The sequence below is a fragment of the Lipotes vexillifer genome, unplaced genomic scaffold, assembly GCF_000442215.2.
Source record: "Lipotes vexillifer unplaced genomic scaffold, Lipotes_vexillifer_v1.1 scaffold1639, whole genome shotgun sequence".
Taxonomy (NCBI): domain Eukaryota; kingdom Metazoa; phylum Chordata; class Mammalia; order Artiodactyla; family Lipotidae; genus Lipotes; species Lipotes vexillifer.
Genome location: NW_006782296.1, coordinates 1,347,717 through 1,362,612, shown reverse-complemented (window position 1 = coordinate 1,362,612; position 14,896 = coordinate 1,347,717). Strand labels below are relative to the sequence as shown.

The 14,896-nt window shown below is 57.1% G+C and overlaps 1 protein-coding gene across 1 annotated transcript in view; it reads left to right on the top strand.

The window, feature by feature from the left end:
• The first annotated feature begins 105 nt into the window (after positions 1-105).
• Positions 106-14,896, top strand: part of PLCD3 (phospholipase C delta 3) — an 18,943-nt gene continuing 4,152 nt past the window's right edge. The window contains exons 1-8 of the mRNA XM_007455136.1: positions 106-256; positions 10,056-10,217; positions 10,316-10,544; positions 10,887-11,025; positions 11,887-12,115; positions 12,581-12,782; positions 12,952-13,096; positions 13,915-14,067. Of these exons, the coding sequence (XP_007455198.1) occupies positions 106-256; positions 10,056-10,217; positions 10,316-10,544; positions 10,887-11,025; positions 11,887-12,115; positions 12,581-12,782; positions 12,952-13,096; positions 13,915-14,067 (1,410 nt within the window). The remainder of the gene's footprint in view (positions 257-10,055; positions 10,218-10,315; positions 10,545-10,886; positions 11,026-11,886; positions 12,116-12,580; positions 12,783-12,951; positions 13,097-13,914; positions 14,068-14,896) is intronic.

Genomic DNA, 14,896 nt, shown 5'->3' with positions numbered 1-14,896 from the left:
CCTCCCGACACCTCCTCCTCCCAACTCCCTCCCGGCGCCGCTAAGTTTCTTCGCTCGACACGGCGCACTGACCCCGGGCCCGGCCCCGGCCCCGGCCCCGCGACCATGCTGTGCGGCCGCTGGAGGAGCCGCCACCGGCGGCGCGAGGAGCCCCCGGTGCCGGCCCAGGTCGCAGCGCCCGTCGCGCTCCCGTCTCCGCCCGCACCCCAGGACGGCGGCAACAAGAGGCCCGGGCTGCGGGCGCTGAAGAAGATGGGTCAGTGAGCGGCTGGGGCGGCTCGGGGTGGGCGCGGACGGGCCCCGGGGGCGCAGCCTGGGAGGGTTGGGGTGTTCCGGCGAGCCGTTGGTGGGCTTCCCAATGGGGCTGTGGGGAGTCCGGCGAGGGATGGAAGGCCAGCACCGTTCCAGCGGGGGAAGGGAGGTCGCACCTGGGGTCACCCGAGGTCCTGGGGTCCGAGCGAGGCTCCCAGGATGGCTTTTGTTTTCCACCAGGAGGCGCCCTACCTTCGGGTCAGAAAGCCAGAGTTGCCTTCTCAGATTTGAGGGAAGTCAGTGGGGGAAAGGAAAGTAACTGTGGTTTATCAAGCATCTCCCAGACACTGGCCAGCACTGGGTGGTTACAGATGTGGTGCCCTTCAATCTTCTTCACCTTCCTGAGAGGCAGGTGGTATAATCCCCATTTCACAGATGAGGAAACTGACTCAGAGAAAGTCAGGAATTTGTCTATGACCACACAGCTAATGGCAAAAGTTGGTATGTACCCCACACTGCCCCTGGCCCCCTCTCAGAACCAGGGTAAAGTGGGACTGACTGGGGGGTTGAGGGCTTGAACGAGGGCGTTTATGTGTGAGAGTATTTTATACAATGTAAAATACTGTAAAACTGAAGTGGTGTAGTAGAACTGTGGTCGGTAGAATAGTTAATGAGGTGGGGCTGAGGGAACAGAGGGCAGGGCTGCCCGAAGACCTGTGTGAATCTTGGAGCAAAAATCAGAGGTCCCGATAGCCGGTCTTACCTTCTCTTTACCACTGTCCTCCACCCCTTGTTCTTTTTTTGTTTTTAAGATTTAAAAGATTTTTTATTTATTTTATTTATTTATTTTTGGCTGCATTGGGTCTTCGTTGCTGTGCACAGGCTTTCTCTAGCTGCGGCAAGGGGAGCTTCTCTTTGTTGAGGTGCACGGGCTTCTCGTTGCAGTGGCTCCTCTTGTTGCGGAGCACGGGCGGAGCATGGGCTCTAGGCGCAGAGGCTTCAGTAGTTGTGGCTCGTGGACTCTAGAGCGCAGGCTCAGTAGTTGTAGTGCACGGATCCACGGCATGTGGGATTTTCCCAGACCAGGGCTCGAACCCGTGTCCCCGGCATCAGCAGGCGGATGCTCAGCCACCGTGCCACCAGGGAAGCCCCACCCCCTGTTCTTACTTCTGCCTGCTCTCATTCATTTGACCTGAATTTATTGAGTGCTGTGTTCTGAGCACCATGCCTGGCACTCTTCTTATGGAGACAGAAGATGTGGTCTCTGCCCTACCTTTCATCAATCACACATGCATTCCACAAACATTTATTGAGTGCCTATATTATGCTCTGCCCTGGGGATTCAGCAACGAACAAGGCAGACACGGTCCTGGCCCTCAGAGAGCTGAAGTACCAGCAAGGATGTCAGACAACGAAGCAAAGAAATAAGGCTATGAAAGAAGGACCAAGATGCTGGCGAGCCCTGGCTGCACCCTGGAGCTGGAGAGAGACTAGAGTGAGGCAAAAGGGGAGAGGCAGGTGGAGGCTGGGTCCTCAAGGCCCCTGCTTATAAGGTTATGGACTTTCTCTGGAGGGTCACAGGAGCCCGGGAAAGGTCTCAGGCCGGAGGAGAGAGGCAGTAATTGTGTAGAGTAGGGGTGGGTTGGACGAAGGCAGGGGTGAAACAAGGAGACCCACAGGAGGGAGGTTGAGGAGTCAGCTGGGCAAGCTGTGCGTGTGCGGGGGGGACGGGGAGCTCAGAAGTGGGCCGGTACAGCCGAGATGAATTCCAGAACTACAGGGAGATGCACTGGGCTGGACTTTGCAGTTGGTGGGATCTGGAAGGTGTCTCTAATGGGTGGCAGCGTCATCATCCTGTGGTCTAAGGGGCAGTGGTGGTTTGGGGAGAGGGCGATGGCCATGGGGAGTTGAGGTGCTGCTGAGATAGTCAAGGGCTGGTGTTGGGCCAGAGAAGCAGCCCCAGGAGTCAGCTGCCTGTGGGGGTTATGGGTACCAAGGGAGGGCTGAGGTGATGCTCCTGCACACCTGCCTGCCTCCTCATTCCATACACTTTTGCTAAGCCCCGTCCGCATGCCAGAGCGCAGCGTCAGGGCTGGGGCTATGGAGATGGAGGACACAGCACCTTGCCCTGGGGGAATGAACAGTCTAGTGCCAGGAGCCACTTGTAGACAAATAATTACAGCTGAGCCCAAGACTCATTACCCTTTGGCTGAGTAACGTTGAACGGGAGCTCCGGGCACCCTGTGACAGTGACACTCTTGGGAACTATGTGGGTGTCAGAATGCCATCTGGGCCACCCTCCCTCCCCCCTGACTGCTGCACCGTCCTGTTGAGTGACTGCCTTCAGAAAGAGGAATGTCAAGTCTGTGGGGAATGTCCCTTCCCCAGGCCTCACTGAGTCCAGGTGGAGGTGGAGGTGAAACCCAGGTGTCCTGGGGCCCAACTGCCCTGGCCATAAAGGCCAAGTCCTAGGTCTACCACCCAGGTAGCTTCCACGATGACCCCTGCAGCTGCTGCCTCTCCTGAAATGACCCTCAGGGCTGTGTCCTGTCACCGCCTTCGCCACACCCCTTAGTCTAACAGAGTACAGATTTTCTTTCTGATCAGGTCAAGAGACTAGAGCAGGGAGTGGCTCAGAGTCAAAGGTGAAGGGGGGGCCATACTGGGGGAAACCGAGATGGGGGGACGGACAGCAGCCCCCGCGTTGAGTGGGAGTCATTTGTGGAGCCTAGGGTCCACTCCGCTCCCATCCCCCACCCCCAGGCTGGGCTGCTGGCCTGGCCTGCGCCAGGGAAGCCAGGCAACAGTTGAAGAGCCAGAAGAGGAGCCCAGTGAGCACCGGGGCAGGGCTGAGCTCGCAGTAGCACAGATCCTACTTAATCCTCGGCCACCCCAGGGGAAGGTGCTGTCACTGTCCTCACAGATGAGAAGCTTGAGGTGTCACCGGCCCAAGGCTGGTGGACACGCTTGGTCACCGGCCCAAGGCTGCGCGGCTAAGAGGCAGCGTCTGTCTGCCACCAAAGCCATCGTTTTCAATGAGGGCTCTTTTTAATAAGAAACAGCGTTTCTTTTCTTTTTTTAAAAATTTATTTATTTATTTATTTATTTATTTTTGGCTGTGTTGGGTCTTCGTTTCTGTGTGAGGGCTTTCTCCAGTTGCGGCGAGCGGGGGCCACTCTTCATCGCTGTGCGCGGGCCTCTCACTATCGCGGCCTCTCTTGTTGGGAGCACAGGCTCCAGACGTGCAGGCTCAGTAGTTGTGGCTCACGGGCCTAGTTGCTCCGCGGCATGTGGGATCTTCCCAGACCAGGGCTCGAACCCATGTCCCCTGAGTCGTCAGGCAGATTCTCAACCACTGCGCCACCAGGGAAGCCCTCGATGAGGGCTCTTTATTGCTGGAATTAATGAATACTAATTAACACCTTTATAACACTGTGCGAGCGCTTTTCTCTTATTAGCTCGTTTAATGTCACAACCTTATGAGGTAGGTGGGACCATTAGCCTCATTTTACAAGTGAGGAAACTGAGGTTCAGAGACTTGCCCCGGATTCCAAGCTGGGAAGCAGCTAAGAGAGGATTTGAACCCAGGAAGTCTGGCCGAGTCCAAGCTCCTAACAGGATGAATGAATGAGTGATTGAAGCCTGGTGGGGCGGGGCCTGCTACACCCCTCCCCCATAGTGGTTCTGCCAGCTGCCAGGGGTGTCCTCACAGGGCTGCCAAAAAACATCTATCAGTGTGTCACAAATTATGTAAATATTTGATACTAAAATATCATTATTTGTTCATCTGAAATTCACATTTAACTGGGCATCCTGAATTTTGTCTGGCAGCCCTATCTCCCCAGAGCCTGGAACTGTCCCTGTGCCCCCGATGCTCCACCCTGCCCCTAATCCTCCCTGTGAGCAGAGCGCTAAGTGGGCAGAATCTGTTGCTTTCCCTCCCCCGTCGGCACACACCGCCAAGTGCCGCAGGGCAAGTGGGCTCTCCCGATGGCCTGCCCAGGGCATCTTCTGCAGGGTGAGTGGGGCTGCCAGGGGCGAGGTTGGCAGGTGGGGCGGTCTTCAGAACAGTCCCCGGTCTGGGTGGGTGCCTGGCCTGGGTGGTGGGAGGGGTGGGCAGCCCTCCTGGTCACGCCGGCGTGTGCCAGGCAGGCCTGGGGGGCTGGCTCTGCCCTGCATCCTGGCCCCCCTCACCTCTCCTCCTTCCTCAGCTCTGAGGAGCCCCGCTCCACGATCTCAGCCCCCAAACAGGCTTCACGCCTGGTCTGGCCCTGCAGAGAAGAGTGCTGCCACCTTTATCGCACTGTGTCCACCCAGAGCAGGGGAAGCACCACCTGCCTTTCTTGACTTTGTTGATGCTTCAAGGAATGTTATGGATTCCGGCACTGAGCTCCGCTAGGCTCTAGCCTTGGGTGTGGCAGCCAGTCAGGGCGAGGGGGACACGCTTGGTACCCGAGGTGCTGAGGCTACCTGCTGGCTTGAGGATTCCGGTGGGAAGGTGTTTGAGACCCCTCGCCGTTGCCTGTCCCCTCCCAGAGCCTCATGGCCTCAGTCACCGGGGAAAAGCTGCTCTTCCTCCCCTCCCCCCGTTGGCATGAAGCTGTCGGCTGTCGCTGTTCCCTGCATGTCTCACATTCCTACTGGAGTCCCGTGGGCCCTTCCTGAGTGTGCACTGGCACACACACACACACACCTTAGTTTCCATGCCAAGCTGACCACCTCCCACCCACCAACCCCATACACACACACACACACACACACACACACACACACACACCTGATATGCACACACCACCCTACACACACCTTCACTCCTTAACACACCCTGCTCTCTGCATACACGCCCTGTGACCACACAGCACTCCCACCCCTGCCACCAGCCCACTCTGGCCTCTGCCCACCCCCTACACGGCCCCTGCATCCACCCCTGCCTTGGGCCACCCACACTGTTTTCAGCATACACAGCTAGTCCTCTCTGATCATCAGTGGCCCATCTGTGAGAAAGGTGGGATTGAAGGGCCAGGGATAAACTTGGCCTCCCCACAGCCCCTTGCAGCTCTGCCAGTGAGGCAGATTCCTGCCCGCAGCCTTGGCCCCAGACCACACACAGCCCAAACCAGGCTGCAGGTGGTTACTGGGAAACTGTGGGGCTGCCCATTCCTCACCACCTCTCGGCCCCTCTCTGGGGGCTGAGATAAGCGGCTCAAGGAAGGTGTCTGGGCACCAGCTGATGACATGGAGCTGGGCTGGGCGGGAGAGGGGCCCAGCTGGAAGCCATGGGACTGAGGAGCAGGGATGGGGCAGAATACCCGGGTCCCTGCCCCCACCCCCGGCACTGCCTCGTTTTCCTTCTTTGTTATCATTTACTGTGAGCCCCCTGTGGGCGGGCCCCAGACAGAGAGCCCTATGTGCTCCTTCAGTCACACAGAGCCCTTTGGGTGAGGCCCCCCAACTCTCAACGCACTCCAGCTGCCCCGTGACCCTGGACAAGTTCGTTAGCTGCTCTGTGCCTCTTTAACAGCTTTATTGAGAATTAATTCACATCCCATACCATTCGGCCATTTAAAGTGTACAGTGGTTTCTGGCATATTACATTATTATTATTATTATTTTTTGACTGTGCTGTGTGGCATGCAGGATCTTAGTTCCTTCACCAGGGATCGAACCTGTGCCCCCTGCATTGAAAGCGCGGAGTCTTAACCACTGGACCACCAGCGAAGTCCCTTAATTTTTAAAAATTGTGGTAAAATATATATAACATAAAATTGGCCATGTACACCATTCTGAAGTGGGTAATTCAGTGGCATTAACTACATTCACAATATTGTGCTATTTCTAAAACTTTTCCATCACCCTAAGCAGAAACTCTGTAACCATTAGGACATAATTCACCATTCTTCCCTTTCCCCAGCCCCCGGTAACCTCTAAGTTACTTTCTGTCTCTGAATTTTTTTAAGTTGAGGTATAAGTGATATAAAATCTGTTTCTATGAATTTGACTGTTCTAGGTATCTCATGTAAATGGAATCGTACATTTGTCCTTTTGGGTCTGGCTTATTTCCCTTAGCATAATGTTTTCATCTTTTTTTTTTTTTTTTTTTTTTTTTTTTTGCGGTACGTGGGCCTCTCACTGCTGTGGCCTCTCCCACTGCGGAGCACAGGTTCCGGACGCGCAGGCTCAGCGGCCATGGCTCACGGGCCCAGCCGCTCCGCGGCATGTGGGATCTTCCCAGACCGGGGCACGAACCCGCGTCCCCTGCATCGGCAGGCGGACTCTCAACCACTGCGCCACCAGGGAAGCCCGCATAATGTTTTCACGGTTCATCCGTGTTGTAGCAGAGATCAGATTTCACTCCTCTTTATGGCTGAATAATATCCCACTGTATGTATAGACCACATTTTGCTTATTCATTCATTTGTTGATGGACACTTGGGTTGTTTCCACCTTTTGGTACTGTTTGTCCTCATTTTTGCTACTGTTATTTCGTGATTGTTCCCCCACCTGCTCGGTTGAGGTAGCCATGGTGCTGGCTCAGCCCAGCTCCAGGTTCAAGGCAGAGATGGATAGATAGAGAATCCACAGAAACCACAGGAGGCAGGCAGCTTACACTCCTGCTCCAAGCAGGTAGGAATGAGGTCGAGGAAACATCTGTGGGTTTGGATCTGGTGGGACCGAATAATGTTTACTGGGTGGCTAGGCAGAGGGCCAGGCCCCTCTCAGTATCACTGCCCAGGGCCTGGGCCTGCCTCCTGACCTCACGCCCTTACCTCCCTTGGTCCTGCCCCTCCCATCTGACAGCTCAGCCCCCTCACTACCCTAGGGTTCAGAAGCTCAAGCAATGGAGAAACAGAGGCACCCACCCAGGGACTCAGCACCTGGCCCAGCCTAGCGCTTCCCCCTCATTCTGTGTGGCTCTTCCTCTGGCGGTGTGGTTGGAGGACAGTGTGGTCCAAGGGGCAGTGTGATCCGGGGGGGTGGGGCCTGAGCTGGTTGGGTGGGCAGAATGGAATGTCACCCCTTCCCCCAGCAGGCTCCTGGGGAGCTGGGGGTGAGGGCCAGGAGTAGGGGCCTCCTCAGCGTGGGAACCTGTCCCAGTGGGGTGCTGGTCGGGAGCTCAGGCTGCCTTTCTCCATGTCCTGTTTGCAGCAGGCTCTGGACAAAAGAGGCCTTCAGTGACTCACCTCCATTTCCAGCCTTAGTCATGCACCAGCCCCCCCTCCTCCCCCCACCCCAACCTCTGGCCTTGGCATCACAGGGCTGGCCCAGTCAGGGGAGGTGGCTGCAGCTGCAGAACCTGGTTGTCATGGGGATGAGGAGTCCCCTTTCCCATAGCTGAGGGGGTGGTGGAGCGGCGGGCGGGCTCAGCCCTGGTGGCGCTGCAGGTGCTCCTGAATGCCCTGCCCCCCACTCTGTTGTTCCTCAGGATGAGAGAATGCAGAGGTTGCCTGGTTGTGGGGAACCTGTGGGGATAGGGGCCTGAGGGGCTGGTGAGTCTCTTGGCCTGGCACATGCCAAGTTCCAGCTCTTTACCTGGAAGAAGGAGGGTTTCACCTCCCCTTCCTGGCTAGGTGGCGCTGAGCGGGCATTGACCCTTCCAGAAGGCCACAGTCTAAACCCTGAGAGACCCCTTGGAGCCATTAGGGTCACAAATTGGCCCCAAGGGGGACCATAGCCTCTTAAGGATGGCAGGTTTCTCCTCCTGCCCCTGAGTCCACGATTCTCCATTATAGTCACTCTCAAAGTCGTAAGGTAGCTTTTTAAACATACAGATGTCCAACCCGCAACCTGTACCTGCTGGACGAGAATCTCTGGGTCATGGGTTTTGCAACCTCCACCAGGTGATTCTGATGCACAGCCAGAGTTGAGAAACCCTGACCCACAAGGCTGCTGTCCTGACATCTGGACAGATGGCTCAGGGCTGGGACTAGAATGCACTTAGTCCCCAGCTGTCTGTCCATCTGCCTCCCCTTTCAGAAAACACTGGCTGCAAGCCTGGCTCTGGGACAAGCACTGAGGTGAGGATATCCCAGTGCTTGGGCTTATTAAGGTCCACTGAAATTACAGTTTAGGTGGGGTGATTTAATTAAAGTAAAAAGTGTTGCTGGTGGTCAGGGAAGGAGAACTCCTATTTGAGGACAAATCAGGAAAGACTTCCTGGAGGAGGTGGTCCTTGAAGGACCCCAGTGTGAGGAAGAGATGGGAGAAGGATCCTACAAAGGCTCCTAGAGAGAGTGAGAGGAAGCCCCAGGAATTTAGACTTGATTCCTCAGGTCAGGGTTTGCAGCTGGGCAAGCAGGGTCCTTGGGGCCACAAAGCCTAAAGCCAACCCAGTACTGGGAGCTTGTTAAAATAAAGGGAGGAAGAGAGGCCCACTGTCTTGTTTCTTTTGGCCCAAACAGTGGTGTTTTGGGGTTTTTTGTTTCAATTTGATTTAATTGCCAACATTGAAAAATCTGGAGGCGTCACATATAAATCCAGATTCGGTTCTCTGGGAACTCTGGGCCTTCATCCACTCCTGGCTGCCTCCATCCTTCCAAAGGGTGTGGACCCTACAGTTTGTCTGGTTTCCACACGTTCTGTTGTCCCCTGGCTCATAAACCTTTGGTTTTGACCCCTGCTGAGGAAGATCTGAGCAAGGTGTGGCCCTACCAGGATGGGCAGCATCTTGACTGAATTTTGGATTTTGTAGCAGCTACTATTGTGGTCTCCATTTTATGAATGGTGAACATGAGGCTTAGAGCAGTCACAGGGTAGTGCCACCAAGGCCGTGTAACTGGGAAGTGACAGAGCTGGTATTTGACTCCTCGGACCCTGCTCTTTCCTAGGTCCTCAAGCCCAGGGTGGTTGCAGGGAGTTGGGGAGGGAGGAGGATAGAAGGAGCAGAGGGGTCAGTCAGTGTAGTGGCTAAGGGCGAAGGTGCTGGAGCCTGACCTCCAGGGTCTGAAGCCTGCCTCTGCCACTCCCCAGCCATGGAATTCTGGCAAGTTGCTGAAGCATCTCTGCACTTGTTTTCTCGTGTGTTAATACGCGAGTGGGGTCTGGCATGTAGTAGGTACTTTGTAAGCATTTTGTCTTATTAAGAAGGATGGACGCTGTGACCGGAGAGCACATGTGGGCTCAGGGGTTACACGGGGCTGTGACAGTGGCTGGGCAAGGGGGATACCAAGTGTCACAGGAGATCATGCTTTCAGCTGGGCCCCATCAGGGCATCTGGAGATCAGCCCCAGGCTGGCCAAGGCAGGACTGGGCCTGGCATGCTTGGTCTGAGACCCTGGAGCCAGAGTGACCTCTGCTGTCCTCCCTTGTCTTCGGGAAAGCAGAGGTGAGGAGCTTGGGTTGCAGCAAGAAAGATTTAGGTTAGATAGTGAGACTACCCTCTTGATGGTCAGGTTTTCGTGTCAAGGGAAAAGGCTGTTGATGGCAGATTCCAGGCTTGAAGGCTGGAGGCCGTGATGGAGGGGAGTGGCAGAAAGAGTGACCTTTTAGCAAGGCCTGAGTCCCAGGCGCTGCCTTGAGCTCTGCTCTGAGGGCCTCCAGAGGAGGCTGCTTGACAGGGGGGAGGGCAGGCCTGTTACTGGCACCCCTCCCAGGGGGGCCTGGGTGGGACACACCAAGCACAGGCCTTGGGGCCAAAAAGCCTATAGCCAAAGCCATTATTGGGGCCTATTACAGGGAGAGGAAGAGCCGCCTGGGAGAGTTTACAGAGGCGTGGGGAGGGAGGCCGCACCTCCCTGCTGGGAGGAGGGTGGAGGGAACCTGCAAGCAGGGCCGGCCAGGATGCCCATCGCCTCCCGCCCCCGCAGGCCTGACGGAGGATGAGGACGTGCGCGCCATGCTGCGGGGCTCCCGGCTCTGCAAGATCCGCTCGCGGACATGGCAAAAGGAGCGGCTGTACCGGCTGCAGGAGGACTGCCTGAGCGTGTGGTTCCAGCGGCGCATCCCGCGCGCGCCTTCGCAGCACATCTGTGAGCCGGGGCCCGGGCCGGCGCGGGCAGGCTGGGGACAGTGGAGGCCCGGCCCCGCCGCCCTGACCCGGCCGCGCGCGTCCCGTCCCTCTCCTCAGTCTTCGTGCAGCACATCGAGGCCGTCCGCGAGGGTCACCAGTCCGAGGGCCTGCGGCGCTTCGGGGGCGCCTTCGAGCCGGCGCGCTGCCTAACCATCGCCTTCAAGGGGCGTCGCAAGAACTTAGACCTGGCGGCGCCCACGGCCGAGGAGGCGCAGCGCTGGGTGCGCGGTCTGGCCAAGCTGCGCGCGCGCCTCGATGCCATGAGCCAGCGCGAGCGCCTCGACCAATATCCTCCCGGGAAAGGCAGCGGACCGCGCGGGGAGGGAGGCCGGCCGTGTGCCTGGAGGACCCTCAGGCCCAGGGGAGGCGTGGCTCCGCCCTTAGGGACTCGCGGTTTGAGATAGAGTCCCTTGTCTTAAGAACTGAGGTTGGTGACGGGGCATCCTGTCTCTGGGGAGCCCGGTCCTGTGGAGGACGTGTGGCTGGGGCACTTAGGGGGTCCACAGGCTGAGGGGAAAGCACAACCCCCAAACCCGGGAGCCCCCAGGGCGGGGGTGGGGGTATGCCATACCTGTCAGTTACCTGTCAGCAGGGGGCTGGGCCCAGCCTGTCTCTAGTATTTCCTGAGCACCCACACCTGGATCCACTTCTATCTGCATCGAGCGGACTCCAACCAGGACAGTAAGATGAGCTTCAAGGAGATCAAGAACCTGCTCCGCATGGTCAACGTGGACATGAACGACATGTACGCCTACGGCCTCTTCAAGGTGGGCATCTGCCACCATTCTGACCTCTGCTCTCTGCCTTCCTCCAGCCATCCGAGTCATCAGTTCCCTCCCCCCTTCCCACCCGCCAGCTTTTGTGGAGAGTGGCCTCTCTCTGCAGAAAGGCCACATCTGGGCCTAGGTACACTTTCAACCCAGTGAAGCCACTGGGCCAGGATGGGAGTGCTGGCCCAGAGCTCCTTTCCTCGCCCTCAGGCAGAGCCCAGGTAGGGAGGACCTCAGGCTCATGGGAACACACAGGAGCGCACTCCCCTCTACTGTGGCATGTGTGGCACCTCCACACGTGACCATGTACACCCCACATGTGGGAGCAGAGACAGGGGCCCACGGAGGTGGGCTGTGCATCCGTGGCCCAGTTGGATCACGTGGAGACACCCGTGTGGATGTTGACTGTGACCCCAAAAGACAGGAGGGCCACGGCACCAGTGCACCTGGGCCAATAGCACCACGTGAATTCTGTTATGTGTTGCTCATTGCCCCTGGGTGTGAACATGTGAGGCTGAGAACGGTAGCGTATACACACGGGAGGGGGGATTCTGGCACCGGGGCTCAGCCCTGCCCAGGGCTCACAGTTTTTCCTCCCACATCTTGATTCTTGGAGCAGGTCATGGGGCAGAGGAACAGGCAATGAACCCAAGAGTCCTTTCTTAGAATCCCAGCCCTGCGATTTAGCAGCTGTGTGAGTCTGAGTGAGACCCGGAGCCTAGCTAGCTTTCAGTTTCTCCACCTGTGAAACTGCGGACAATGCCTCCTTCCCAGACATGGTGGATGACGGGTGTGTCAGCGCAGGCCAGCTCTCCCAGGGTGTCCTCCTCCTCTGAATCGCTCCCTCCTGCTCTCCAGGAGTGTGACCGCTCCAACAATGAGTGGCTGGAGGGGCCTGAGATCGAGGAGTTTCTGCGACGGCTGCTGAAACGCCCCGAGCTGGAGGAGATCTTCCATCGGTACTCGGGCGAGGACCGGGTGTTGAGCACCCCCGAGCTGCTGGAGTTCCTGGAGGACCAGGGTGAGGATGGTGCCACACTGGCCCACGCCCAGCAGCTCATCCACACCTATGAGCTCAACGAGACAGGTGAGGGGTCTGACAGATGGGGCTGGGGCCAACACGGCCCAGGGCTCGGCATCTGACAGGTCCGGGCTCCCAGCTAAGTGGGCTCTGCTATTACAGGCTGTGGGCACCATCTTGGGCAGGTTACCTTGCCTCTCTGAGACTCAGCTGCCACATCTGTAAAATGGCATAGTAATGTACCGTCCTCACAGGGTTGGGTTGAAACTAAATGGCATAACTTGGGAGTCCCCTGGTGGCCTACTGGTTAGGATTCCAGCCTTTCACTGCCGTGGCCCGGGTTCAATCCCTGGTCGGGAAACAGATCCCGCAAGCTGCGAGGTGTGGCCAAAAAAAAAAAAGAAGGCATAACTTACGTGGAGTCCAGTCAGTAGACAGGTGCTCACTATTACTAAGTTGAATGAGCTTTGAGGCATTTTAGGGCCAGCCAGAGGGGTCCCCCGTGATGCTCTCTTCTGCCCATTCCTTCAGCCAAGCAGCACGAGCTGATGACTCTGGATGGCTTCATGCTGTACCTGCTGTCGCCTGAGGGGGCTGCCCTGAACCCGGCCCACACGCACGTGTTCCAGGACATGAACCAGCCCCTGGCCCATTACTTCATCTCCTCCTCCCATAATACCTACCTGACCGACTCTCAGATCGGTGGGCCCAGCAGCACCGAGGCCTATGTTAGGTACCATGGTGGTGGTGGGGGGGAGTGAGCGCGTCTGGGAGCCAGTTTGGGGGTGGACATGGGACTCAACTCCCGCCATGGGCTTCCTGGGGCCTACCTGGGGGCCTGTCCATTGCCCTGCTCTGGGCCACCCACATGACACCTTGCCCATCCATCCATCTCTCCGCAGAGCCTTTGCCCAGGGATGCCGCTGTGTGGAGCTTGACTGCTGGGAGGGGCCAGGAGGGGAGCCGGTCATCTACCATGGCCACACCCTCACCTCCAAGATCCTCTTCCGAGATGTGATCCAGGCAGTGCGTGACCACGCCTTCACGGTGAGCCCTGGGACCCCCACGCCCGGCCCCAGAGCCTTCCCCATGACATCAGCTGGCCTCGGTCCTTCCAGAAGAAACCCCTGGGACTTCTCTGGTGGTCCAGTGGTTAAGACGCTGTGCTTCCACTGCAGGGGGCACGGGTTCGATCCCTGGTCAGGGAACTAAGATCCTGCATGCCGCGTGCGGCATGGCCAAAAAAACCCCCCGAAACAAAAGAAACCCCTGCCCAGAGACTCACTTTCACCAAGTGCTGCTGGGACAACTGCCCAATGGGGTAGAATAAAGCTGGGTGAGAGGCTCCCTTCTCCCACCCTTATATTTAGTAAATGTATTAAAATCGTAAAATTTCCAGAAGAAAACCTTGTGGGTAGGGAAGGACCTTTTAATCATGACTCGCAAAGAGAAAATCGTGAAAAAGAGGCTCAGTGTTGCACCTACATAAAATTGCAACTTCTGTCGAGCTATGCAAACCTTACCATCAGCAAATGATGGGCTGGGACCAAAAGTGTGCAACCTAAACGACATGGTCAGTGTCATTAACAGATAAAGAGCATTTATAAAAGAAGAACATTCCTGCAGCCACCCTCAGCTCCCCAGACACTCCACCCCTTCCCCGAGGCCCCAGATCTGACCTCTGCCCCTCCACGTACGCACTGACCCCAGTGTGTCCCACATCCACGCACTCAGTCTCCCCCAGAGTGGGTTCTCCAGAGCCCTGCCTTTGCCTGCCTGGCCTGAAAGGGGTGGGGGGCCGGGCATAGCAGGGGTCCTGGTGGGGGAGGGGTCAGTGACTGAGCTGCTGCCCCTCCCTCCCACAGCTGTCTCCGTACCCCGTCATCCTGTCCCTCGAGAACCACTGTGGGCTGGAGCAGCAGGCTGCCATGGCCCGTCACCTCCACGCCATCCTAGGCGACATGCTGGTGACGCAGCTGCTGGACTCCCAGAACCCTGAAGAGCTGCCGTCCCCAGAGGTGATGCTCCCGGACCCCCAGCCTGGGTGGGGGGAGGGTCTGGCTCCGAGGTCCACCATCCACCTCCCTTGTTCAGGCCCCCTCCCCTCTCTCTGTCTTAACCTTCCTCCACTTCTCGGTTCATCTGACATCTGCCACCCTGTGGTCTTGTCACTTGTCTGCCTTCCATTTTGACTAGACACACCCCACCCTGTCACCTGGCATCGAAGGCCCTCTACGACCTGGCCCTGACCTCCCCGCTCTGCCTCCTGCCCATGGAGTCCCTGCAGGCTCGGCCATTCCCATCTCAAAGGCCTTGGTTGACACTGTCTCCACCTGAAGCTCCCTTCCTAGCCATCTGTGCTCGCCAAGCGCCACCTGCTTAGAGCTCTAGCTCAGCGTAAAGGGCCTCTTCCTGTGGCCTTAACAACTTCCTCAGCTCTCTGGCCAGAAGTGGTCCTTCCTTCTTTCCTCCCAACCCCCAGAGCATTTCATGCGCCCCTTCAGGACATTCATCCTTTTTGGGCTCTTCGAGAAAACGCTCCTCCTCCTCCCAGTCCCAAATTATGCAAGGAATGTAGATTCACCTTTGTGTGTGATTTGGATTTTTTTCGGTATGAAAATAACATACATATGGTAAAAGAAGAAATGGAGCCGCAGAAAACCATACACAATGAAACATGGGTTTTCCTCCACTCAGGTTCCCCCCGTCCTGTTTCTGAAGTTATCATCTTCAACAGTGTCTTGTGCATCCTTCCAGAACTTTCCCACGCATATGTATAGCTATGTACACAGCTATCTTCTCTTTCAAATGGTGCATGAAGGAGATCATGTGAACACTGCTACGTGC